The sequence below is a fragment of the Sphaerulina musiva genome, assembly GCF_000320565.1.
Source record: "Sphaerulina musiva SO2202 unplaced genomic scaffold SEPMUscaffold_13, whole genome shotgun sequence".
Lineage (NCBI taxonomy): Eukaryota > Fungi > Ascomycota > Dothideomycetes > Mycosphaerellales > Mycosphaerellaceae > Sphaerulina > Sphaerulina musiva.
Window position 1 is genome coordinate 435610 of NW_016017395.1, and position 25596 is coordinate 461205.

At 50.3% G+C, this 25596-nt stretch overlaps 9 protein-coding genes across 9 annotated transcripts; 1 reads left to right on the plus strand and 8 right to left on the minus strand.

Annotated features, from left to right (window-relative positions):
• Positions 1–1620: 1620 nt before the first annotated feature.
• SEPMUDRAFT_54513 (NAD(P)-binding protein) lies at positions 1621–2445 on the minus strand (the record flags this gene model as incomplete). The annotated part of the gene is made up of 2 exons (XM_016909303.1): positions 1621–2261; positions 2325–2445. The coding sequence occupies 2 exons, from the start codon at positions 2443–2445 to the stop codon at positions 1621–1623; spliced, it is 762 nt and encodes a 253-aa protein (XP_016756169.1).
• SEPMUDRAFT_136872 (ethanolaminephosphotransferase) lies at positions 2081–4973 on the minus strand. Its single transcript, XM_016902807.1, has 3 exons — positions 4885–4973; positions 2325–4828; positions 2081–2261 (listed from the first exon to the last, which is right to left on the minus strand). Exons 1-2 carry the CDS (start codon positions 4937–4939, stop codon positions 3633–3635), a joined length of 1251 nt encoding a protein of 416 aa, XP_016756170.1. The 5' UTR covers positions 4940–4973; the 3' UTR covers positions 2081–2261; positions 2325–3632.
• A 1793-nt stretch (positions 4974–6766) lies between these two features.
• SEPMUDRAFT_54994 (uncharacterized protein) lies at positions 6767–7763 on the plus strand (the record flags this gene model as incomplete). Its single annotated transcript, XM_016909326.1, has 2 exons — positions 6767–7000; positions 7125–7763. 2 exons carry the CDS (start codon positions 6767–6769, stop codon positions 7761–7763), a joined length of 873 nt encoding a protein of 290 aa, XP_016756171.1.
• Positions 7764–8102: 339 nt separating this feature from the next.
• Positions 8103–11570, minus strand: SEPMUDRAFT_152345 (uncharacterized protein). The gene is made up of 2 exons (XM_016907389.1): positions 9468–11570; positions 8103–9399 (listed from the first exon to the last, which is right to left on the minus strand). Exons 1-2 carry the CDS (start codon positions 10411–10413, stop codon positions 8381–8383), a joined length of 1965 nt encoding a protein of 654 aa, XP_016756172.1. The 5' UTR covers positions 10414–11570; the 3' UTR covers positions 8103–8380.
• A 1819-nt stretch (positions 11571–13389) lies between these two features.
• SEPMUDRAFT_152348 (family A G protein-coupled receptor-like protein) lies at positions 13390–14961 on the minus strand. Its single transcript, XM_016907390.1, has 2 exons — positions 14360–14961; positions 13390–14304 (listed from the first exon to the last, which is right to left on the minus strand). The coding sequence occupies exons 1-2, from the start codon at positions 14689–14691 to the stop codon at positions 13683–13685; spliced, it is 954 nt and encodes a 317-aa protein (XP_016756173.1). The 5' UTR covers positions 14692–14961; the 3' UTR covers positions 13390–13682.
• Positions 14962–15593: 632 nt separating this feature from the next.
• Positions 15594–17400, minus strand: SEPMUDRAFT_136875 (uncharacterized protein; the record flags this gene model as incomplete). The annotated part of the gene is made up of 2 exons (XM_016902808.1): positions 15594–16852; positions 16976–17400. 2 exons carry the CDS (start codon positions 17398–17400, stop codon positions 16255–16257), a joined length of 1023 nt encoding a protein of 340 aa, XP_016756174.1. The 3' UTR covers positions 15594–16254.
• Positions 17401–17627: 227 nt separating this feature from the next.
• On the minus strand, positions 17628–20124 carry SEPMUDRAFT_152349 (carotenoid oxygenase). The gene has a single exon (XM_016907391.1). The coding sequence runs from the start codon at positions 20060–20062 to the stop codon at positions 17840–17842; it is 2223 nt and encodes a 740-aa protein (XP_016756175.1). The 5' UTR covers positions 20063–20124; the 3' UTR covers positions 17628–17839.
• Positions 20125–20671: 547 nt separating this feature from the next.
• SEPMUDRAFT_152350 (Phytoene dehydrogenase) lies at positions 20672–22626 on the minus strand. Its single transcript, XM_016907392.1, has one exon. It carries the CDS (start codon positions 22618–22620, stop codon positions 20737–20739), a length of 1884 nt encoding a protein of 627 aa, XP_016756176.1. The 5' UTR covers positions 22621–22626; the 3' UTR covers positions 20672–20736.
• Positions 22627–22953: 327 nt separating this feature from the next.
• On the minus strand, positions 22954–25087 carry SEPMUDRAFT_74768 (terpenoid synthase). The gene is made up of 2 exons (XM_016910079.1): positions 25022–25087; positions 22954–24935 (listed from the first exon to the last, which is right to left on the minus strand). The coding sequence occupies exons 1-2, from the start codon at positions 25042–25044 to the stop codon at positions 23063–23065; spliced, it is 1896 nt and encodes a 631-aa protein (XP_016756177.1). The 5' UTR covers positions 25045–25087; the 3' UTR covers positions 22954–23062.
• Between the last annotated feature and the right edge of the window lie 509 nt (positions 25088–25596).

Sequence of the window (25596 nt, forward strand, 5' to 3'; positions counted from 1 at the left end):
AATATATATATAAGTCTAAGATAGTAGTAGTATATAAGAGTACTTCTAGTTAATATAAAGAGTATATAGAGATATATATTTAGATCGTCTAGTACAAACTCCTAGAATATAAGTAAACAAAATATATAAATATATATACTAGAACTAGTACTAGGGTACAAAAAGTCTATAATAGTATAGTAATAGTATAGTAACAGTATAGTAACAGTATAGTAACAGTATAGTAACGATCCGGTATTATAACGGTATTGTAACGGTATAGTAATAGTATCTAGTATTTACTATTGTCGAGATAGTAAATAGTAGAGAACTATAATACAGAGTCGGTAAGTATAGAGTAAATAATAGTTTTTAGATAGCTCGATAGAAGTAGATACAAAGGAAGAAGAAAAAACATAACCTGCACTCGTAATTTAAACTATGCACTCGTTCCGTCTTGGGATGCGTTTTGAATGCTTAGTCAGGAGTGCGTAGAACCTCAGAACGAGTGCGAGTCAGCGCCGCACGCGGGTAAATCCGCTCGCTATTAGACTTGGCGCTTAGTCAGTCGGGGGGATAAGGTAGCGGATGGCCACTTTGGGCGACCGTCCAACCTCTACTTCTATACGGAGGGCAGAACAGAGTCAACACTTACTCCTTTCAGCCTACGTACCTACGTGCCTACCTACCTTAGCGTTATTGATCTTGGATGGGCAGAAATAGGTGCCTCTTCAATACGCAGCAGAGTATCCACGATTCTTGCAAAACGACCTGCCCGTCGACACTGCCGTTGGATTATCCTTCACTCCACATCCTCCTCCTCCTATACATCCTCCTCCAGAAGAAGAAGAAGAAAAAAAAGAAGAAGACTCCACCAAAAAGCAACTCGATCGAAATTTCTATTTATCCTGCATCAAAAGCCCGCGCAGACCGAGAAGGTGAGCGTACTATCAAGTCCTATCTCGAACAGATGAACAAAAATCGATATTGGTGGTGTGCGGCTGCTAGTCGCGCAGATGCGCGTAGAGCCATGGTGGCATGTGATTGGGATCCTTATGTCGCTTCTTAATTAGCGAGAGAAACTAATGTAGCGAAGATGCCAGCCTTTTATTTTGAATTGTGCTGCACCCCCTCTCTCCTCCCCTCCTCTCTTGTCATCATCAGTATTATCCACAGCGACTTTCTTTGACCGCTTCTGACAAGTCGCGGATGTGTGTGTGTGAGAGAGAGAGAGATGGAAAACGGATACTCCTCCGGCCTCCGGAGGAGGGCATTATCCCCTAGCCCGCCCGAAGGTGGTAGGTATAGCACGATACGACTTGTCTTCTTGAAATGCACAGATGGGGGTTTGTTTTTTTTTTTTTCTCCAGATCAAGACATTATCATTTTTCGGGTAGCTACGATCGTTACTTTGCTTGTAGTAGGAGCGGTAGCTCAAGCCGAATGGCAGCCAGCTATGTCTGGCTGGCTACATGTACCTTAACTTTCCCTCTCACTGTATACACTCAACAACTCACTCCACGAGGCATCAAGTAGGTGCATGTAGTAGTGCAGCCCGCATACTGAAAGAAGAAAGTCCCACTCTCCACACACAACTCTCTTCTTCGCCCCCCTCGCCCCTCGCCCAAAAAAAAATAAAACCTACCACGGCAACCCCTCCCCATCCCACTGCACAAATTTCCCTCCATCCTTCTCCTTGGTCGCCTTGTCCACCACCTGCAAATACCCCTTGACACACTCCTCGACACTAATGGCACGCAAGAAATCATCTCCCGATCCCGGTTCAGCCGCATGTTCCATAAATGAACTCGACATATCCGTCACCACGAGTCCCGGATGAATCGGCAAAAAGCAAATCTCGGGATGCTCTCCCTGCGCTCTGCTGACAAACCAGTTCGCTGCAACTTTGCTGACTGCATAAGCGACGACAGGGGCGGGAAGAGAGGGGGCGATGGTGCAGGAGGCGACGGCAGAGGTGGTAAGGACGAATTTGGGGTTGGAGGATTTCTGAAGGAGGGAGAGGCAGGCTTGGAAGAGGATGATGGGGCCGAGAGTGTTGATTTCAAAGTGGGAGCGGAGGGAGTCGAGGGTGACTTCGCGGCAGGGGGCGGCGGTGGTGAGGATGCCGGCGTTGGCGATGACGACGTCGAGGTGGGTGATGTTGTGCTCTTGTTGGAGGGTTTGGATGGCTTGGGCTGCGTCACTTTCGCTTGATGAGTCGAGCTTGATGAGGAAGACGGAGCTGTCGGGTGCTTTGGGTAGAGAGAGGAGGTCTTGGGCAGCTGGGCATGGTGTTAGCGACTGAAGTGATGAGAAGGTGAGTCTTGAGTTCAAGTGTAAGGTACCTTTCGCGCTGGGGTCACGGACTCCAGCAAAGACGAGGGTGTTGGGTCGAAGTAGAAGTGCAGAGACGAGGCCACGGCCAATGCCGCGTGTCGTGCCGGAGATGAGGTAGGTGGTGGACATTGTTGGTGGCTGCAAGGGTCTTGTGAGGTGTCTTGACGTCGGAATATGTACTTGAGTGATGTTGATGGGAGGTATTGTTTTCGTGCTGCTGGATCAATTCGAGTTCATTGAGGGGAACCAACGATTTATATATATGATTGATGCCATGGCAACCCTGCTTATCGCATGCGTAAAGTTGGAACCTCCCGAGGTCTGGAGAATCCATGCTCAGATAAGCAGTCTGTCGGCATCGTCATGTCAAACAGTGGGCATGCCGCATGCATAGGCCGACATTCCCGTTGTTGCTTGTTCAGCGATGCGGTTGCCTCATCTGACACATGCTTGGCTATTTATACATGCAGAGAAGTTGCACCCGGGATGGAGTCATGGTGGGACATTGGTCAGAAATGTGTCTGCGTTCACAGTCAGCTATGTTGGTACAGCTCGTCTGGCATGGTATCAGTGATTAAGAAGCGGAGGTTCGCGGATCTTTCTTCACTTGCACTTTGTTGGTCTGAAATAGTAGCCTTGCATGCCAACAGCTCATAAGCCTGCTCAAATGTGGAGCGCCGGGAGTCCATCACCATCATACAAGCACACATAGCCCGCCATCTTCTGTTCATCGGGTTGTTGAAGATCTATAGCTTCTGCTCTAGCTTCTCTGATCGCGGTTGTAATGTGGAAATATGACTCAAGCTGCCTGATCTGCCCTCTGGTGTCTGAACACCAGTCGGATTCTGGTAGAATACCGGTATCCCAGGCGGATGTCGTAGCTTCGTCTCGGGTGCTCTTTGAGAAAAGACAAAGTCCTTGATAGAGCCAATAATAAGGAAAAGGGTGTCAGACTGAGCTTCGCATCAGTTCCAGATACCTTCCGATAGTCCTCAAAGCAGGTCAAGTGCACTAGGACACGAGACATGGCGGAAGACTTGCCATTTTTTCGTGAATCAAGTCGTCCTGACACGGCCGAGCAGTGATGATGCCCGAGTCGTCCACGTTATTGCTGAACCTAGAGGAGAAAGAGGTACGGGCCTTAAATTTGGTAGTGTTGCTTGTATGCGGGGGAGGGCTATCGTTATCTATGTCGTCTAAATCATGCGCAGTAAGCCTCTAATCCAGGCGCAGGTGACCACTCATGAGGTAAAAGCTCGGCCGGGAAACGTTGTCGAATTCTGGAAAGTGGTCATGTGAGCAACAAGCCCGTATATCTAGGCCGCCTTCTTCTCATTGACATGCTTCTGGTTGGTCTCTTCAGTCTCCTCGGTATATGGATGCTTGATAGTCAGACACCAAATGTCGAGGTAGTCACAAATATCGACTATCACATCCACAACGAAGCTGCCGTAGACGCCAAAAGCAAGTCCCACGCACGTGAAGAGAAATGCCACCTGGTAGACACCGTTACCGAGAGAGCTATACCATCCAATGCCAATGTTTTGGAGGAGAACTGGTCCGATGGAGTCAATGACTCCGTACGCGAGCGGCAGTGCCAGCACGTTCTGGTATGGAAACGGCGACTTTGTCAGATGAGCTGTAATCATCTGACCGACACTGTAAGCGTTGACCATTCCAGCGTACAGTACAAACGGCACGATGTGCTCTCGGAGGATGATGGGCTGTAGTGCCAGATAAGCGGCAATCAGAGTCCAGGTGCCGAAGAATGGTAGCAGTCCAAGGAGAGCCACCCGTGTGCGCTCCCCACGCTTCCGTCTAGCTTCCATCACGTTCAAAGCGCTGCCAATGACAGAAGGGACGAGAACGATGCCGCCATAGACCAGATAGAAATCGCCAAAGTCCATCTCGTACGCAATGCGGGGCAGCAGATTGTATTGTGGCACACCCAGAGCATAGAGCATTGGCTGCCGCCAATAACTCCCACCAGTAAAAGCTGTTATGCCGTAGACAATGCTGAGGGTGAGGATACCTTCGACTGGTCCCGATATGAATCCCAGCGTCAGTGTCTTGGTGTGGTACTCGTCCCAAGTCTGTACGTAGAAAGTCAACAGGCTGGCGAATAGGACGAGCACAGTCTTCCAGCCTTGGCCAAATTGCATGGCAGCTGCGAAGAGGAGCACCTCGAGGCTGGTATTTACGGCATCCACACCGTGATCGAAGAGCTCGCCGAGAGGCCCACTCTGACGGGTCCGACGCGCCTGGGTTCCATCAATGGCATCTAGAGTTTGGTAGATGAAGAGGCCGAGAGACCAAGACGCGTAGACCCACGATGGGCATTCTTGGTCGAGGGTGGGTGAATAGTAGAGCATTGTCAAGACATTGGCGACCACGAATCCAAATCCGGTCAAGGTGATGGCATTGGGGGCCATGGAGAGCGGAAAGAGCTTGATGACCTGATTCCACCAATATGGCTTGAGAACATATCGCGAGAGAAGGCTGTGGTCCACGCCTGAAGTTGGAGTTTCGTTAGTATCGTGACATGGGGAGAGTTGAGAGCCTTCGTACCCGAGTACTTGTACTCTTTGAGACGCGGCAAGGCGTCCTGGCGTATGTAGCCCATTCTGGCGGTATGGGATGGTTCAGGAGAGGTCGTGGTGAGCCCTTTTGGGGTGATGTGAGTGATTTCTGTTGCTGGCAAACTGGTGTAAAACTTTCAAACCTGAAATGGAATGTTGTTGTTGTTGTTGGTGGGAGTGACGTCAAAAGTGGCTGGTGACATTGTGGCATGTAGTCCTGTGAGGCGCAGTCGGGATGAGAGTCAGGTAAGGTGGAATCATCTCTTGGCACCGGTTGGGGCGTAGTACTACAACTTCAATCGCCGTCACGGACGAAGAGTCAAGACCGAGTCGCATCCGAATCCCTAGTGAGCCACTCTCCAACTGTGGACCTCATTCGCTTTGCACGGCTTCAGGCAACAAGGCATCATCCAACGACAGATATCGCATGCAACTCCTTTCCCCGGGCCCCTGAGCGGCAGACCTGGTTGCTTGGCCGCTTGAATTACTTGCAGAACTAGTTCATAAAGGATGAAGGGAACCCAGCAAGCACTATCCCGACGCCTATTCGATGAGTTGATCACAGCAACTCATCCACGCCTCACTCCCAGCAGCCGAGTCAGACGAATTCCTCGTGGGCCAATGCCAGACAACCAGGGCGACGCCAATCCTGAGTCCCATACCAGCGCAATGGATATGTAGATCTATGCATTCTCCACATGTCAAGCAAAACCATTTGTGCTTGGTATGATAGATCCAGTAATGTTGACCCGCAAAAACTTATCCGACTTGACAAATTCTTCGCCCCACAGTACATGTAGTGTCTTGCTCCGCATCTATCGACTTGAGTCCTACTACAATAGTTCCTACAGCGGATGCAAGTCCTTGGGGCCGATGATACTGCTGCCAATTCAGGCGAATTCCAAGACTGCCACGTCAGATAGTCAGAAGCGACCCACAACTCTCAGCTATAATGACCAAAGTCACTGCTCTGAAAGCACTCCGAGGCATCGTCTAGAGCGAAGACATGGATGGCACTCGCATCAAGCAAGCTCACAACAGTCTAGGGATCGCCATACCGCAGATGGAGAGTCGGAGATGTCTCACTCAAGGATAGAACTACAAGTTGAGAGGGGCGAGGAGTATGCATCCGCATTCCCACTCGTCACAGATAGCTTATTGGGAACCTCCCTGCTATCTCGAGGCAATCTAGATGCGCATCGACTGCCAAGCATGCTGCTCGCGGAGAGCGTGGGGGCGTTTCTGACATGAAAAGCTGAATACCAGGTCGCTCAAGGCCGAGACCTACCGGGACTCGAACTCTCTGCTCGTCACAATGGTACCTCAGGTACGGCCGGATGTTGCACAAGGTCATGTCAGTGAGCACGAGTCAATCCTAACTTCACCGTGATGTGAGCGACGTGACTTCATGGTGTCGGAAATTACACTACTGTAGACATTGTCACATTTTCATAGAGGCCCTCCACGAATCGCTCGGGTCAGAACTCAGTACGAATCGGGCAAGATAGAGTGAACAATTCGAACTCAGAGATATCGTGATTGGGCAGTTAATGTATGCATAGTCTGCTGCCATCAACACAGGCAATTGACAACAAAAGCAGTAATCATTCGACATGTATCAATATCAGCCTGCTGCAATACAAGCGCAGGCTGCGGCGCTGCTCAGCAATGAAATCCCTCCTCGTTATAGGTTTCCACCAAAATCCTGCTCTGATTCTGAGTACGAAGTTTTGGCTGATTTACCTTGCTGTACCCTAAAGCGTGATAACCCTAAGGCATCCATCCGTCTTTCCCAAACGGGAACTTCAACTCTTCCACCTCGCGCCAATAAATCTCCAAGAACAAACAGGAAAAAAAAAAAGAAACACGCCATGTCATCCAGAATCCTCCCACCAGCCCTCGAACCCTATCTCCAACTCCCACCCGAGACATCTCTCATCCTCCTCACTTCCACGCTCGGATGTAGCGTCAACTGGCTCACAGCTCGCTTCATCAGCAGCGCGCTCGCATCCGACCAACAACAACAACAACCACCTCTCGCGATTCTTCTCGTCAGCTGGATTCGGGATTTGGCTTTTTGGAAAAATGAACTCCGAAGGACGAGTGTAAGTACCACCAGATCAATACAAGTGACAAAAGTGTTGCCGTATAAAAAGAAAAAGAGAAAAAATAAACCCCTCCAAAAAAAGAGAAAAAGAAAAGCTAAAATATAGCAATCTCACTCCTCAGGGCATCGACATATCCAAACTATCTCAAACCAACAAATTCGCTTTCGTCGATTATCTAAACAATTCCTCCACTCCTTCCTCCCCATCCACATCACCTCCCCCCTCTCCCCCCAACCTCTCAACCTCCCACCCCCTAATCCACCAATCCCTCACCGACCTCCTCTCCTCCTCCACCCCCCCTAAAATCCTCCTCATCCTCGACGCCCCCGACATCCTCCTCACCACCACCCCCTCCTCACCAACCCCCTCCTCTCTCCCAACCCTCCTCCTAACCCTCCGCTCCCACCCCTCCATCCACTCCACCCTCCTCTCCACATCCGCCGACTTACCTCTAATTTCCAACGCCACACAAAACCCACAAAACAGTCATACTGCAGCACCAACTTCCTTGGAAATTTCTTCTGCGGCGTTTATTTCTACCCAAGCGCATTTGAGTCGATGGGTCATGGGTGTCAGAGCGTTGGAGACGGGCGCCGCGAGGGATGTTAGTGGGGTGTTGAGGATTACGAGGGGGGGTGGATGGGAGTGGGAGGAAGATGGGGAGGGAGAGGGGGAGGGGATGGGAAGAGAGGTGGAGTTGTTGTATTTGGTGGGACGGGATGGGAATGTGAAGGTTTTTGAGAGGGGGGTGGATGGGTAGATTGTTGAGGTGGATTTTGGTTTTTTGTTTTTTGTTTTTTGTTTTTGATGAGATGGGGGAGGTGAGATAGGGGAGGAGGGAGATGGGAGATGGGGAGATAGGGAGATATGGGGATGGAGGATGGAGAGATGGGGTATTATGGTTGTGATTGTTGATTGATGATTGTGATTGTGATTGTGATTGAGAGAGCTTGAAACAGATGTTTCTCTTTCCTTTTCTTCTTACTTTTACTTTTCTTTTTTTCTCTCCCTCGAGAAAAAAGAAAATAGAAAAAAAGGAAAGAAAAAGCAAAAATAAAATTCAAGTCTCTTATCTATCACACACTCTCTCCCTCTCTTACTAACACGCCATCCAATCACAATAATTCGCTTCTCTTTAGCATTTCTCTTTTTTTTTCTCAATCAATACAAATGAATACATCCCCCTCCCAAGCAGGTACCTTATGTAGATACCCTATTAAGTAATAAACAACAGATAAAAAAACTCATCATTACATCATAATATACATTTTTCTTCCTTCCCTCCCTTCTTGGAGTCCAGTCAGTCCCAAGACATACCTATCGAAATTCCCCGTCTCCCCAAAAACAAGCCACTACCTACATGTACCCAAACCTCACTCACCATCTCTTCTCTTCCTCCTCGTTTCCCAATTCAAATTTCTCTCCCAAATACACTGGCAGAGGCATCGTCGGTACTACCACCTCTAATTTCAAATCCTCTGGTAATTGATGATGATGATTTCCCCTGGCATCACCACCACCAAAACTTTCCTCTCCAACATCATCATCTCTCGCCGCGGTAGTAGTAGTAGTACAAAATATCTCATCCTCCTCATTTTTCTTCTGTTGTTGTTGTTGTTGTTGTTGTTGTTGATGATCTACACTACCACCCGCCGTCTTCCCTGCTCTTCCCATTCCCATTCCCATTCTCCAGTTTTTATTACTCTTACTTTTACTTCTGCTGAGACTAAAACTCCTTCCCCATCGCGAAGTTGATGCTGATGCTGACGATGGAGATGAGGATAACATCGGTTCGGTACTATTCGTTCTTTCGCGAGCGGCAGCACCAGCAGTAGCAGTAGCAGTAGCAGGAGGAGGAGGAGGAGAAGAGAAAATTTGGCTTTGTTTCCTTTCAAAGAGTTCATGAGGGATTGTTTCTGTTTCTGTTGCAGTTGATGCAGTCGTAGAAGTAGAAATGATTTCTTTGCGATCGGAAGGAGAAGAAGAAGACATCATTTTCATCGTCATCGTCATTGCATCGAAATCGTTCGTGGGAGTCGTTGTAGTTGTAGTGGGAATAGTACCATCGTCGGAAATTAAGGACGCATGATGAGGATTTGCACTTCCTCCCTTCTGGAGCTGCTTCATTTGTTGCATCTCTGTGGTAGTCGTGCTATTCCATGAAGAAAACATACATTCTTCGTGGATTTCGCCGTTGCTGTTGCTGTAATCGCAACAGTGAGAAGCAGCAGCATCAGAACCAGTAGAGGAGGGCATGGTATCCTTGAGCAGGCGTTTGCGAGTGGCGGTGTAGAGTAAAGCGTCGACCCAGCCGCAGGAGGCGAGGAGGGCGCCGGCGATGGAGGTGTATAAGGTACCGGTGGCGCGGGCGCCGCGGGACATGGACCACATGCGTCCTGGTTTTTTTGTGTTAGCGTTTTCTTGTTGTTTGTTTTTGTAGTAGTAGTTCAGGGAACGGACTTACCGGCGGAGAGGGGTAAGGTGAGCATGAGATAGATCAGGGGATAAAACACCATCAGCCTCGCGATGCGATTGACAGCTTGGATGGTCGCGGTTTCGGGACGACGACTCCTACTGCTGCCGCTGCCGCTGCCGGGTGGTGTGCAGTTGTTGTTGTAGTTTGCCTCAGCAGCCATCAACTGACGAGTTTTCCTCCTCAAAAACAAAAACGTAATCGAATAAATCAAAATCGTCGAAGCCTCAATCGCAAAGATCCACACATAATGACACCACAAGCGTTCCGTTTCAAAAGCAGGCGAGACCCAACACCACGAGCCCGCAGCGGTGAAATATCTCTGACTGCCATGCATCCACACTCCCGCGGCGGTGATGGCGATGGACCAGATCCAAATCCCCACGACGATTCCGACGAACGTTTTGTTGCCGATACGTTTGCCGTGTACGACGGTGTAGTAGGTGTGCAGTGCAATGGCGAGGACGAAGAAGCCGCTGGAGATGTCTCCGGAGTGGAGCAGCCAACCTTGCGCGAAACAGGCGGATGAAGGGGCCAAGATCATGTCGATGCGGATCCAGAACCAACTAACCACGAATCCGCTGCCCTGAACGAGATCGGCAACCAGCAGACTAAGGACGAGGACGACGTATTGGTTGTAGCCGACCCAGGTGCGATAGTGGCCTTTCCAGTTGATCATTCGTGAGAGGATGAAGGCGATCAGGCAGAGGGTGCTTACGACGGAGAGTGTACCTAGGCTGGCGATGGGGATCATGCCGACTCGTTGGCCCGGAGTCAGTCGTGGTGAACTGTAAGGCTCGGGGAAATATTGTGCGCCGTTGATGGAGATGAGAGGTCGGTATGGAAGTGGATCTTTGTCGCCGATGGTATCCACGACTCTCTGATTCTCACGTGTAACCAATGCTGCCGCATCTTGGAGGATCGGGGAGAGTGCCATGATTCTTGAATTCGCCGTGAGCTTGTCGTAGATAGTTGATGAAGGATGAGAACGGTCCAGAAGACTGGAGAGACTTCCCCTGATTTGGCGAGGTGAAACTGGATGATATAGAAATGTCACACTGCTCGACCAAGACCTTTTTCGCGCAAAAAGGATTCAAGTGCTCACAGCGTAATTCCAATCGTCCAGAATACCAAGTCAAGTCCTTTTTTGTGACAGGAAAGGAGAGTTGAGCGTCAAATATGTCGTTGATCGGTGCTCGTTACACTGCAACATGTTCCCAGCGCAATGCAGTCTCCACGCTGTTACAAGGGGGTGATTTGTGTACTGTGATCAAGTTGAGATAAGTTCGACGACACGAGCAAATCCGATGGTTTGGTGTCAGTGTCTCCCATGGGGTAGGAGGCATTGCATCCAGTGGACGACGTCTCCAGGACTGCTGGGAGCCCGCTGGCCTGCATCGAGCTTGTCCGAAAAGGTGTCTGGAGCTCCGCGGTGGTGGTTATCAGAGGATAAGAGAGAACGAGATCTGCGAGTGAGTGAGATAGTAAGCCCGGTATTGAGGATATCGGGCGGGGAGGTGTTGGATCATCTCTCCTCACTAGTTCACATGAGAACAGTGAGGATGAACATCCCATCTTCTTCTTCACCTAGCCGAGCCGGCGGTATGAACAAGGGTGCTCTCTCTCTCTCGCTCTAGGTACAGGTACGGAACTACAAGCGGGCGTGCGATGGCCTGTAGACTGCCGCCCTGCAATGTCTCTTGGAGATCTTGGGTCCAGATTGCCTAGTTTAAGCATATTCGGACGGGGATGTTACTGGTGACTGGCAAGCATATCCAGAACTGCTCGCGTGAATTCGCAATAGCTGAAAATCATTGGTAGTCTTGGCGGTGCGGTACCTGGGGTTCATGTTCAAGAAAGTGAAGAAAGGGACCAATCCCCTTGTCAAGAATGCCTGTCACCTGCATGTGACAAGAGTGTTGAACGCGCAGTGAGTGAGTTTTTTAGGCTTTGTCACATCGGGCGAACACACTAGGAGGTAGACTGGTAAAGTACTGTGTGATTCTGTGAAGACGTTCGGATCGTGCGGCCAAGGGGCATCATCTTCCTGGGCATTGTATGCGTCTTGATCATCATCCATGTGATGCGAGGATGTGGGTGTTGCTGAGAAGAAGAGTGAAGAAGGGAAATGAAAATTGGTGGGAAAAGAAGCCGAGCAAGAGTCAAGGGACAGGACGATCTCAAAGGACGATTCGGAATGACTAAGCATATGTAGTGGGCATCCGGATAACTAAGCACGTATGAGTTACAGCGTAGCGTGTAAGTTATAGCTCGGCGCGGAGTAACGTAGTTCCGGCTAATCTTACTTACTATACAGTTCCTACGATACCTACGATACCGATAATACTAAATATCTTTACTTAGACGCAACGATATATATATATATATATACTACTCCTAGTAATACAATACCGCTATCCTCGGAATCTTAATATTAAAACTACTATCTAAATTCGTAGAAAACATTAATTTTAAGTATAAGTACCTATCGATAACCTATATCAAACTCGACAACGACAATAGATATAGCTATCTAGCCTTTATAAAACTCGCTTAGAATTAGCCTACCGAACTCCTCTAAGTATCGCTATAACTATATAACTAAGTACTAATATCTTCTTCTCGGGTAGGTAGGCGTCTTCTTCTCGGACAGGTAGGCGTCTTCTTCTCGGATAGGTAGGCGTCTTCTTCTCGGGTAGGTAGGCGTCTTCTTCTTAGATAGGTATCTTCTTTAGGTAGGCGTCTTCTTCTCGGGCGGGCGTCTTCTTCTTAGGCGGGTATCTTCTTCGGGTAGGCGTTATAGGTAGATATCTTCTTCTTAGGTAGACGTCTTCTTTAGGTAGGCGTTATAGGTAGGCGTCTTCTTCTTAGGTAGGCGTCTTCTTCTCGGGCGGGCGTAACGCGTCTTCTTCTTAGGTAGGCATCTTCTTTAGGTAGGCGTTATAGGTAGGTATCTTCTTCTCGGACGGGCGTCTTCTTTAGGCAGGCGTTATAGATAGGTATCTTCTTCTTAGGTAGGTATCTTCTTCTTAGGTAGGCGTCTTCTTCGGGCGGGCGTTATAGGTAGACGTCTTCTTCTTAGGTAGGCGTCTTCTTCTTAGATAGGTATCTTCTTCTCGGGCAGGCGTCTTCTTCTTAGGTAGACGTCGTAGGTAGGCGTCTTCTTCTCGGGTAGGCGTCTTCTTCTTCCTTTCGGGCTTCTTCTTCCTACTTCCTAGGTATCTCTATCTCTATCTCTATCTCCTCTTCCTTCTCCTCCTCCTCCTCCTCCTCCTCCTCCTCCTCCTTGTCCTTCTTCTTCTTCTCGGGTAGGCGTCTTCTCGGGTAGGCGTCTTCTCGGGTAGGCGTCTTCTCGGGTAGGCGTCTTCTCGGGTAGGCGTCTTCTCGGGTAGGCGTCTTCTCGGGTAGGCGTCTTCTCGGGTAGGCGTCTTCTTTTCGGGCGTCTTCTTCTTAGGCGTCTTCTTCTCGGGCATCTTCTTCTCGGGCGTCTTCTTCTCGGGTATCTTCTTCTTAGGCGTCTTCTTCTCGAGTAGACGTCTTCTTCTTAGACATCTTCTTCTTAGCCGGGCGTCTTTTTCAGGCGGGTAATATTCAGCCGGAGCTAACGTTGATCCGCGCCGAGGCTTAGTTATCCGGATGCCCACTGCTTAGTCATTCCGAATCGTCCTTTGAGATCGTCCTGTCCCTTGACTCTTGCAGAAGCCGAGGCCCAGTACCTGTACCTCCTAGTCGGCATTGAGGAGTGGAGTTGAGTGGAGTGCGATCGACAATATCCCTGCGCACTTTTTTCAAATACCATCTGAACATCACGGAAAAATTTACCCACCTATTGAAGGATGTACTCTCTCTAACAGGAAGAAGAAGAAGATGGAAAAAAGTGCTACAATGTAAGAGATAACTTTTGTGAGAGAGTGAGAGAGTCAGAGAGGGAGAGATTAAGCGAATTATACTAAAAGCTGACCTACGGTACACAGCAAACTCTTTCGTACAATAACAATTGATAATCATCATCACATTCGTGGCATCATTCGTCCTCGAGACAAGCGAGGTGGGTATATCGAACAACACGCAACATGTCCATTCACGCGCCAAGTGATTTTATACGAGCCCCCCCAAGACGAGAGATCGCCACAAGCCCGTAGCGCCCCGTAATTGCCTACAGTAGGCGGACACGGGGACTACATACAGCAAGAGACAGCTGTTGATTTAGACGGTGTTGGTAGCGTATGTGGTGTTGCCGTTGGCGGTGGTGGTGCCATGGGTGCCGTTCATGACGCCGACGTTGGCGGGGTTGTCACCGGGGTGTCCGGTGTGGCCGTGGGAGATGCCCGTGTTCTTCTCGTGGATGACTGGGTCTTCTCCACCGTAGTCGTGGATGGTGAGGCCGAGCTGCGCTGGGGAAATGTTGCGGTGACCCCAGATGAGGAGAGCACCGAACAAGGGCTTGGCGAGCAGATCCAGGATACCGTAAAAGACAGCCTCGGAGTCGGGTGCGATGATGTTACCACCCTCTGACACTCCCCAGGCGACCGGGTAGAGGATCCAGAGGAACGCGGTGAGAGATCCGCAGTACAAAAAGGTCTTGCCGGCGTCAGAGCTGACACCGTTGGCGTGCTTGCGTGCCTCCCAGACCAGGACGTAAACAATGTAGACGAGCGCGACGCAGCCAAAGACGAAGTATCCCCATTTGTAACTCGAGGCGACCAGAGCTCCGATCAGACCAGTGATAATCATGACCTCGTCGACGAGAATAACGAAGAGAATGCTTGGCCACGGCATGGCCGCAGTCAACATCAGATCGATCAGGAGAAGGGGTGTGGTGATGACCCTGGTGCATGTCAGTAAGCTCGTCTTCCCGGCACTGATCAAGATACATTACGTACCAGTCAATGTATCGTGCGTAGTAAATTTCTCGGTTGACTCCTGCCACGCGAGAATTGCTGCGTTGGTATTCCACGTCAATGGGCGTGAAACCCAAGTGAGATCCCATGGTGAAGTAGGCAATGGCAGCCACCATTGTCACGCTTGCGGTGATGTAGTAGAAGATGCGTTCGGCGCGTGGCTTCATTTGGCCGAGAGCGAGAAAGGCAAAGGTCGATACTGTCATGACGGCACAGACAGCAAAGTAGAAGTCGGAGCCATGGGTGGTGATGGCGATTTGAGCAACGCCATTGTTGACGTCGCCGTCGTTGGTGTTGAGCGCGTTGTTCACCATGACTGTGGGCGGGAGCGAAGTCTTGCGGAGGACTGGTGCGACTGAGGTCGGTATGGGAGCTGGAAAGCAGAGACTGGGCGGCGCTGCTGGAGCATTTTGTTATTCTGGACGATAGAATGTTCCCGTGTCACGGCCATGACGTGAACGTTGTGCTCATCTACCATGAGCCAATAGATCGTCTAGCTGGACGATAGCGTCGATGTTCTTTTTGCAGTGTTCGGCGTGTGGCGTTTACCATCACGCAGTGCCGGTTTGACCGGCAGACCGTCTTGCCGCCATGATCAGCTTGCCGCATCGGAAGCTTTCCTATGCCGTGAGCACACTACCTCCCTCCTATGGGAGAAGCATCAGGATGATGGTGGTGATATTTGCTTCTGCGTGGCGCGAACGGCAGCAACGTGTACCAATACGCACCATTCGTTGCCATTGAGATACGGTCTTGTGACACACACTCGGGTACTCCTCCAAGGGATGAGAGTGCAGAGATCGACAGCAAGAATGCTTGAAAGCAGATGAAGTCACCACATAGGCACTAGCGCTGGAACCACCGCGAGTCTTGTGAACCTTGGGAAAAGGCTTGATTGTTCTCGTGTGCCGTGTAGTCATTCCTCCGTAATCCATATCATACCGCATACATGTACAGTCAGTATGGTGCAGAAGGAAGCGCGAGGATCGGGCGATGTGCCGTGCATCTTCACATCATCCACACCATCCACATGCACCAGATGCTGACCAATGACTGCGGATGCGTAGTCGGAGTCGGAGTACACGAATAATGCGGTGGCGTGAGATGGTGAGATCGTGAGATGGGCCGACAACGCGGTGTGGAAATGATGACAACAACCATTTGTGCTCTGCAATCTCATCCTCATCTCGCCTCCTGCCCATTCCCCTATCCCCCCATCCCCCAGATACCAAACACCAAAACACCGTTGGGACTACCATGACAGCCATCCCACACAGAGTCCTTGCCACGTGCATTTTTTACCTCCTAGCCAGCCAAAGCGTTTTCACCAGTCCAAGCTCTCCACAACGTTGTCGAACCATCACATGAATCGGATACACAACGCTTCGAATGTACCTGTAGGTAGGCAGTCATGAATGCATCGACCACCACCGCTCTTGATGCGCCGCGGAGCACACACACAAACACACTTTTCCTTGTACTCGGGTCATGTCCTGCTGGACATGATCAACAATGGACATGCAGAGGAGCGAGCGAGCAAGGCCACAAAGTAGGTAGGTAGGAGGTAGTCTGTTGGACAAAACTGATGCTTGCAATTTGTTAAAGTAGAACCACCAACCATGCCGGGTTGTTGGCTACCTATTTATTCACTCTAGGTAGGGAGTCTGCTAATCTAGGACAAGCGACTATTCTCCCCTTTTTATTGATTCACCTCTTCCTCCCCGTCTCGCTCGTGAGGCTGACTAAGCGCCATGTTAGCAGATTTTAGCCTTACGTTTACCCTAATTATGTCCCCGACTCCCCGCCTGTTCGCGGGTGGTTTTGGATTTCGGAAGACGTTATCGGGTACCTCCTACAATCTCTACGCAAAAGGTCTTTTAACCAAGAAAAAATGCATCCAAATATCTCATACCAGAATCTCCCTCTTGCACAGGAACCTTTTTCCGCAAATCCTCATCCCAAAAAAATCCATATCGAAAAAGAATCCCCATCCGCCTCGCTACATCGATAGTTTCTTGCTTTTGACAAAGTACCTCTGAAGCTAGCACTCCATCTCCTTCTCCTTCTTCTTCCTCTGCACCAACAGCGCCGTAAAAAACCGTCCAAAACTCCCCCCGTAACTCCTCATACCCCTCGAAATAATTCCATCCATTCCCATCCATATATCCCAAAAGATTTTCCACACCCCAAAGATTAAATCCAAACGGTAAAATTTCCGCTTCAGCCCAATCGATTACACCCGTGAGATGTCCGCTACGTTCGTCAACGAGGAAATTCATCTCGCATAAATCGCCGTGTGTAAGAACCATGGGGAGGGTTTGAAAAATCGAGTCCAAGCATTCTGTAAGTTCTAGAATATCCCGTGAAAAGCGGTCGGGGAGATTTCGAGCAAGGAGATGGAGATTATTCTCGCAAGTCTGTCGCGTCGCAGCTATATCCGCCGTTTGTGGTGTCTTCCATGCCGCGGCGAAAAATCTAGATTCATATATATGTGTGTGAGTAAAAAAAACCATCCTCTGCTGTTATTTTTTTTTTTTTCGCTCTTGCAGCGAATTCAAACAATCAACCAAACAAACAAACAAACAACCATTAACCTACCTCGCAAAATCCCCCACCAAACCCCTCTGTCTCTCAAACCGCTCCCCATCCAACCTCCTCCCCAGTCCGCCCTTCATCAACCACTCCAAATACGTCACCCCCTGCAACTTCTCAATAAGATAAACCCCCAACCCCCCAAAATTCCCCCAAAATTCCGTCTTCGCAACGACATCTCCCCCATAAATCTCGCGCGCTAACCGTAGAACTTCGACGTCTAATGGAGAAGTGGGGGATCGGAATTGCGCGAGTTGGGAGTCAGATGCGACGACGGTGTAGCTGAAGGAGCCTTGGATGGGCACGGGGGAGATGGTGGGGGAGGAGAGGAGGGATTGGGCGAGAGAGTCGCATTCGGAGCGGGTGGTGGAGGAGTGGGTGGAGAGGAATGTTGAGATGGAGGTGGAGAGGGAGTAGGGGGTTGGTGACATTGTTGGTTTTTTTCAAAGGTGAGGGTTGGTGAGGGAAAGGGGAGATGGTTGATTGCGTGAACGATGAGTTGTGACACCGATAAGGGCTTGGCGGGTCTATGTAAGGTGTTACCATGCATTTTTCGGGACTGTGTTTATTGTAAGATCTTCAGATCCCGGGTCTGGAGGATTTGTCGATGAAATTCAACTGATACATTGGATAGGGGTAGGGACAAGATTGAATAACAGCTGTTTCATTTCGAAAGACGTCTGTCTGTCTGCACGGTAGTAGGTAGGTATCTGTGCAAACCCGTCCCCCTCTTTCACGGGTAGCCATATAACGCCTACCTATTCCTCATTACCATTATCATCATCACCATCATCATCCCCATCCACTTCCTCAACCTCATTGCCATCATATCCTCCTCAAGATCCGTAAATTACTTATTATTGACAATCATCACCCAACCCACCTCTCCACCAAATCCCTTACACCCATCCACAACCCACGACTCTCCCTCTCCTCCAACGCCTTCACCGTCGTCCGAATACACTCCACCGGTCTCTGACTTTGAATCTGCTCAGCCGAGAACCAACAACCATGTAATCCATAAGGGACTCTCTGCGGAAGTTGCACGCGACCAATCACTTCAGTCATATTTTTCGCATTGACGATCCATAATTCTGATGTGGCGCGACGAGTAGAGTCGTCGTCCGGGGGAACGTCTCCTGCGGCGGTCAATTGCGTTTCGTCAAAGGCGTAGAAGAGGAGGTAGCCGTTGTCTTCTTCTTCTTCTTCTTCTTCTTCTTCTTCGTCTTCTTCACGAGAGTGGCTCGAGGCAGCGGGAACGAATCGGGGTTCTTGCGCGTACCAACCAGGTGGCATGCGAAAGACTTGAATCGGGTCTTGAGGATCGGAACTTTCGAGGACTTGGGCCATGGTGCGGCTGTCGACGACGCCGGTGACACTTTTGGGAGGACTGGCGCGGCCGCGCGCGATGAGACTGTGGGCGTCGATTTTCACAATGGCGTCAATCTTGGTCGCTTTGCCGAGTGCGGCGCCAAAATCCGTAGTGGTTGTGGAGCAACCGTACACGTAACGTGCTTCTTGCATTTCGCGAGTGGGATGGACGGAAGGGAATTCGAAAGGGACGGCGCTGAGTGCCCATTGATGTGTGATCGAGGTAGTTGCCAGGTCGAAGGAGTAGTAGTAGAGTCGACATTGGTCCTCGGCGAGAGGATCTCTCTCATCTTCATAAATGGAGGTATACCGTTCCCCGATGCGGAGAAGAGGTTCTTTCTCGCTCATGGGTTCGGTGGGATCAAAGTTGGTGTGATCGGTCCCTGGATCGTATTTGCTGAAGAACGGCATTCGCTTGTTCTTCTTGCTGGTGACAGATACCAAGGGCTTCACGGGCGGAGGTTTCATGTTTCCAGCGGCGTATATGAGAGTCGCTGATGTGAGACGGCAGGCAAGCATATTGACCGAGGAGACGTGACCAAGAGAGTTAACAGAGTCCCACGAGTTAGCTGTGTGGAAGATGCAGCAGCCGTCGGTCTCGAACCACTTGGTCAGCTCAGGCGAGTGTCGTGGGAAGATGCCAAAGCGTGAAGGCTTGCTCGAGTCGTAGTGCACAGTGGGCAGACCTTTCAACTGGTTGATCGGATCCAACGTGAGAGGCAGATCCATAATGACAGTATGGCCAGACGACACACCAAAGTCGTGCATCATCTTCGCACCCGACACTTTCGGAACTCCCACGTTCAACAGCTTCTGACTTCGCGCCATGCCCGCAGCAGGTGTCTGGGGAATCACACTGTACTGCACGTACGGAGGTGCGAAGCTCGCATGGTATAGCAGCATCTCTTTCGACACGGGATCGACCTTGGGATGAGCAGTAGTCCACTCGCGCATGAAGCTGAGCAAACCCCCATCCTCTCCCAACACCTTCTCCTTCTCTTTCCCCTCCACACCATCCACCATTTCACCCTCTGCAGAAGCGCCATTATACCACCCCACCGTCTCCAATCCAGGCAACTGTATCCTCATAGGCGGCCCACTCTCACAAGTCGCCAAAGCCCTCCCATCATGAAAAACCACATTTGTATTCGCCACAGAAATCTTCTTAATCTTCTGCCTCGAGCCAGGCAAATGCGACAACACAACCAACACAATTGTCCTCAAAATCCGCAACGTGACCCACACAAAACTCGCCACAGGACTCACAAGTGTAGCAATACTCGGCAAAATCGGCACTCGCAACCTCTCACTCCCCAACGTATTCAAATACAAATCCGTCAAAACAAACTGATTGACAAACTCCGGCTGCACCGCACCGGTCTGCTCGTCCCTCGTAAATGACACGCCGGATAACATTCCATCGCCATCAAACCAGTGCGAGTCGCGGCCCAAATCTTCGTTGGAGACGGGATTACTGCCATTGCGGACGTACTCTCCATCGGCCAATTCCTCGGGAATGCGGCCTGTGAAAGCGCACGGCGTCAGGGGAAGTGTCTGTTGGATGGGCGCGAAGTTGCCGGAGAGATAGGGATGTTTTGCCTGGGGAGTGGGGAGAATGTTGGTGGAGCAGGCTCGTTTGCGTTTTTGGCCGGCGAGAGAGGTGGTGGTGAATCTGGTGTCGCGGTCGTGGTCATCTTCGTTGTCGTTGTGGTGGAGGTACATGGCTGGTGTGGTTGGTATTTCCTGTTCCTGTATACACTACCTGTACTGTCGAAGCATTTGGGCAGTAGGTGGTGTAAGTTCAGTAGAGTAGAATCAGTAGACAGTCCTCCCTCCACTCTCTCTCTCTCTCTAACCGACGATGCGATGCAAGCTCCTTCCCATCTCTCGATCCGCCCCCATCGCCCATCGACCCGTACCTTGTGACGACATTCACATGTACAGTTACACCTCACTAGGTACATCTATGGATCCCCGGCAACTAGCAAGGCATTAAAAAGCGGAGACGTTGACACTATCAAAAGCTTATTTGCTATCATCTAATCCCTGGCGCCACATCTCATGTGAGTCGGGTTGAGAAAGAGATGAGGTGGTAATACGGCTGGGATTTTATTGTAGTGTTATTCTTCTCTTTTTTCCGAATATTTTTGGATGTGAGGGTGAATATTCTTGGCGTTTACGGGTGGACGACATGACTAAGGTAGGTACTCTATAATACATGTACAGTATCTTACTCGTGGAGCGAAGGGATGGTATGTATGGCACTAGGAGGTACTGAGGCTTTCCGAAAAAGGGAGGTACTAGTGTTGGTTATTACAACTGCAACGTCTAGGCTGCCTACCTCACTGCTAGAAGTAGAAGCAAAAGAAGAGTAAAAGTACCTATACCTATTACTCTCACCTCCCCTTCATCCACACCACAGCAAAAATCGCCACAAGCAAATATATCAACACACTCACCCACTGCTCCCAACTATCCAACCACATCGGCCTCTCTAAACGATCCAATTTTCCCCTGACTTGCTCTTCTTCTGCCTTCTTCTTCTCCTGCTGATTCTTCTTCCAACTCACTTCCACCCCATAATCCCCACAAATCTGCTCTGCAACCAACGCACCACCTGCCAAACATATCGGGACACCTGTTCCCGGATGTGCACTCGCTCCCACCATGTATAGCCCTTTGACACTCTTCCCTTCGGAACCTCGGATGGCGTCGACGAGAACTTCGAGGACTCTGCCTACTAAACCCAATGGCACGAGATAGTGGTCTAGAGGCCCACGTCTGCGAGCTCGGGTGGTGGGGCGGAAGCAGAGGACGTTAAAGAAGGAATGGGAGAGACCCAAGATGGCGCCACGGTCGAGGTTGAAGGTTTGTTTCCAGGAAGCAGGGTCGTTGGTGATTTCGTGGATGATATGCTGTTCGAGATTGACACCGGTGCGCGCGGCGATGGTGGATGTGATGGTTTTGCGAGCGAGTGCGACCATTGCCGGCCAGTTTTGCTTTTCTGTTGGTGTGATGCCACAGGAGTCGGGAGGGGAGGCGGAGGAGATGTGTCCGTTTCCGTTGGCAAGCGTTTCAGAGGATGAGGCGTGTTGGTCTTCTTCGAGGAGATGGCCCACCGGGACGAGAACGACGACGCTATCTTTGCCTTCTGGCGCTGCAGTGCTGTCTACTCGACTGGGGACGTTGACGTAAAAGCTCGGTTCGTCCGGGATGAGATGCTTTTTGAAGATACTGTCAAACGACTCCTTGTATTGGTCCGCCAAAAAGATGTTATGTGCTTCCAACTCGGGCACTTTTGTATCCAGCGCCCAATAGAAAGAAATGCTTGAACAGCTTCCAGGTCGACTCTTCAAGCTTTCGGCATAAGAACTCTCGGGCAGAAGATTTCCATATGCATAGACCAGATCCGAGTTGTTGACAATCACATCAGCTTCCAATATCGTCCCATCTTCCAATTCCACTCCCTTTGCCTGCCCTCCGTCCGGACTGAGCAAAATCTTCTTCACTCCCGTGCCCAAACGATACTCCACCCCCAACCTCTCCCCAATTCCCACAAGCGCCTCCACAACCCGATGAAATCCTCCTCTCGGATACCAAATCCCCTCCGCCAACTCCGTATACTGCAACAACGAATACGTGCCCGGCGCATCAAACGGACTCATACCCATATACATACTCCCAAAAGTAAAAACCCTCCTCAACCTCTCACTCCAAAAATACTTCCCAGCTCTCGTCCAAATACTCTCAAACGGATGCAACTCCAACAAATGTCTCAAAAACTCCACTCGAAACATCGACCCCACCCCATAAAAATTCCTCAACAACACCTCTCGCACCGATAACTCATAATGCCGATGCCCCTCATTCAAATACTCCAAATACCGCCTAAACCCCACCTCTCCACCTTCCCACTTCTCAATTTCCTGCTTCATAACACTCAAATCCGAGGAAAGGGTGAATCTCTCTCCATCGGAGAAATGCACGAGATAATTCGGTTCGCATTTCAATAGTTCGACTCCTTCGGCTTCGAGACTCGTTCCCAGCTCGGCAAAAGTGCGATGAAAGAGATTGGGGAGGAGCAATAATGAGGGTCCTTGATCGAAGCGGTAACCGGAATGATGGAGGAGAGAACATCTCCCGCCTGTAAAATTGTTTTTTTCGAGGACGGTTACGTCGAAGCCCGAGTGCGCGAGGCGGGCGGCGGTGGAGACGCCACCGACGCCGGCGCCGATGATGAGGGCGGTGGGTTTGCGGGATTTAGATGAGGGGGAGGACATTGTGATTTTGGAGGGTGGCGGTGGTGGTGGTGTTTCGTCGTGGGCATTGTGGAACAGAGTCAAGAAGAGGATGGGGGCAACGAGTGCAAGAGGGAAGGTTGGAGGTGTGGAGACTGTCATATGCAAGCAGCCGTCGAATCGGGAGTGATGACGAGGTAGATACGGCTTGGCGAGATTGGACGACTTGCGGAGTTTGCGAGCACAAGTAGGTATTTACATTTACCTTGACTGACCCGTATTCACAACTGCTGTAATCAACCTGATAAGACACTTCACGAGACAAGAATCGTGCAAGAGACAAAAGATCTTGGCGCAATGCTTCGTCATCTCCTGCTCGCGTGAAGGGGTATCTAACATACGAGTCCACGCCATGCTCATGAGCAATGCGCCCACTCAAAATGCTCAAATCGATATCATGGCTATATACCATTCAAATAGCATGTCAACTTCTCTTCCTCTGGGCAGGTCCCAATAACCTCCGCCAACCCACCCAAATTCTTTTCCACTTCGGCACAGTAGCTCTCCCTTGGCCCTGTATCATGCGCAACGATCCCTCTTTATGAGTAGACCTTGCCCTCAACTCCCGCCCAATCTGCATATAACTCTCCACGGCCACTCGCATGGGCCCTCGAGCCTGAATCGGCAACTCCTCCACAGCAGGAATGGCCTCATCATAAAACTTGAAAGCCCGGTCCAGCAATCTCTGTCTCACCACATTCACTTTGGCCCAAAACTTATCTTCAACCTTGGACGTCGTAGTGAGTCCAGCAACGAAAGCTGCAGGGTTCAAAGAGACGTCGGATAAGTATGGAGCAGGAACGTAGCAGCGTCCGATCTTGGCATCGACAGCCAAGTCGCGAGCGATATTAGTGTATTGGAGTGCGACTCCCATGTCGTGGCCGCTGAGCATGAGTTTCCGGGCTAGAGTGTCGGAGGTTGAGGAAGGGTTGTGATGGAGGACGAGCTGGATGCATAGGAGAGCCACGGTGCCGGCAACGCGCGCACCATAGAGGTCAAGATCTTGTTCGGACTTGATCGGGCCGGAGATGCTCGGTTTGGGGGAGTTGGAGCGTGAGTCTGATGCGAATTTGAGGTCCATTTCGAAGCCTTTGAGGAGTTCGTAGAGTGGTTCTTTGCTGAGGATACGCGTTGGCAGCAGGATGAGAGCAAGCTGTGTTTCCGGTGGGAAGTTCTGTGTGATGAAGAGGGTCGCTTGGCCGCGGTTCATGTCGTTGCTGGGAATGACTTTCCCTTGGCCATTTTGATTCGCGGTTCCATACGAGAGATCCAAATACCTGGACAGCTTCTTCAGCCAGTCTCGGGCGATGGTCTCGTTTTCCGCGTTATCGATCAGATCGTCAGCAACTCGACAGAAAGAGTATAAGATGATGAGATCGATGCGTAATCGTCCTTGAAAAGTACTCGAAGCCAGATAGAAACTCCGACTCTTCCTCTTCAATCTTGCCACACTTTGCTGCAAACCCAAAATTCTATCATCATCGTACGTCGAGGCGGGTAAGAGTAAAGCCTTCACCAACAACCAAGGACTCGGCAGTTCAGGCACATTCCGGAAATGCGCAGGAAAAGCATTCAAAACGGCCACAGCATTATCAAAAGCCACCAAACCAAAGACGATCAAACAATTGGTCAAGAAGAAGAACACGGCTTCTTCAATCTCCAAGCCAGGCCACAGCTCGCCCCCCGTTTTTGTTCCCTGAGAAATCACCCACGTCCCTCTCTGCAAAGCCAAGGTGTCCACGACCCAGAGATACACAGTGGGAATGGCAATGCTTAAGAGCGTGCAACTGGCAGGTAAATTCACCAACAACTGATATGCCAAACTCCAGAGTAACAGCAAGAACGGCAAGGCCCAGATCAAGATCAAACCCAAATACGTCTCTTCCTTTCCCTCATGGACCCACTTGACTCCATATCGTAGTGCAATGCCCAAACCCATCTGTCCACCCCATCGAATGTATTTCCATTGTTGTCCCACCCGCCCGCGATCTTCCCTTTCCAATAGAGCCTCTTTCAGCACGGCTTTCGAGGTGATGAGATACAAGAGGCCCGTATTGTACGTTTGAATGACGAAGAAGAAGACTTCTTCGATGGGGATCTGGGCGATTTTGAAACCGACGACAACATTGGACGGGTAGGACCAAATGTTGGTGCGAATGAGGTAGCTGTCCCAGGGAATGGTGGAAGTGACGGCAATGGTGATGAGGAAGAGCAGTTTGTAGGAGTCGAGGCGCGTCCAGAGGGGAAAGTAGAGGAGGGAGAGGAGGGCTGCGGGTGGAAGCGTGTACTTGAGATGACTGAAAAATTTGTCAGTGTATCGTTCAACGAGAGTCAGTTAGTACCTAAGGTACGAGTGAGGGTTTAAGAGGGGGGCAGAACGTACACGAGGGCATAGTCGTAGCCCATTTTGTGGCTCCTGTTCTTTTCAGGAGGATAAAGATTGTATAGGGAGGATCAAAGAGAGTCGGTAGATGGTGCTCAGCAGCGGAGGAGTGTACAATGGCGGAGTCCGGTGTGGTATGCTGCTGCTGATTATTGCGCCTCGTCCCATTACGACGCCGCCTACAAGCAGGTACCCGTTGAAATCACCATCTTCCGTCTTCGTTCAGTCTGCGGAAAACGGTGGACCGGAGCAAGAAGCGCTCCTCCGTTCAGTAGCTGAGGTTTTCTAAGTATTACGCGGGAAGAGGGAAGAGTCGGAGCATCTCATTATTCGAGAGAGAGGGAGGGAGGACGGAAGAACGCGCTCCACTCCGCGGCGCCTACACTTACACTAGGAGGTGCTCGCGACTAGAGGAGGTCTAGTGAGGTACGTACCTTTCCACCTTGGGAGATTCACAACCAGATTGTGGGGTTTTGTCTTTCCGAGACACCGACAAGGCCATGACATCACCATCGGGATTGACCTCTGTCCATACCGTATTCAGACAGCCATTACACGCCAAAACCAATCATAAT

Bases quoted from the DNA above. Each gene is read 5' to 3' on its own strand.
- SEPMUDRAFT_152348 (XM_016907390.1), bottom strand. From the start codon at position 14,691: ATGGTGAACAACGCGCTCAACACCAACGACGGCGACGTCAACAATGGC. The intron at 14,305-14,359 runs GTACGTAATGTA...GACATGCACCAG, and splicing joins TACGCACGATACATTGACTG to GGTCATCACCACACCCCTTC.
- SEPMUDRAFT_152345 (XM_016907389.1), bottom strand. From the start codon at position 10,413: ATGGCACTCTCCCCGATCCTCCAAGATGCGGCAGCATTGGTTACACGT. The intron at 9,400-9,467 runs GTAAGTCCGTTC...CAAAAAAACCAG, and splicing joins CACCTTACCCCTCTCCGCCG to GACGCATGTGGTCCATGTCC.
- SEPMUDRAFT_152350 (XM_016907392.1), bottom strand. From the start codon at position 22,620: ATGTCCTCCCCCTCATCTAAATCCCGCAAACCCACCGCCCTCATCATC.
- SEPMUDRAFT_136872 (XM_016902807.1), bottom strand. From the start codon at position 4,939: ATGGGCTACATACGCCAGGACGCCTTGCCGCGTCTCAAAGAGTACAAG. The intron at 4,829-4,884 runs GTACGAAGGCTC...CTCCAACTTCAG, and splicing joins CAAAGAGTACAAGTACTCGG to GCGTGGACCACAGCCTTCTC.
- SEPMUDRAFT_74768 (XM_016910079.1), bottom strand. From the start codon at position 25,044: ATGGGCTACGACTATGCCCTCGT. The intron at 24,936-25,021 runs GTACGTTCTGCC...CAAATTTTTCAG, and splicing joins GGCTACGACTATGCCCTCGT to TCATCTCAAGTACACGCTTC.
- SEPMUDRAFT_152349 (XM_016907391.1), bottom strand. From the start codon at position 20,062: ATGTACCTCCACCACAACGACAACGAAGATGACCACGACCGCGACACC.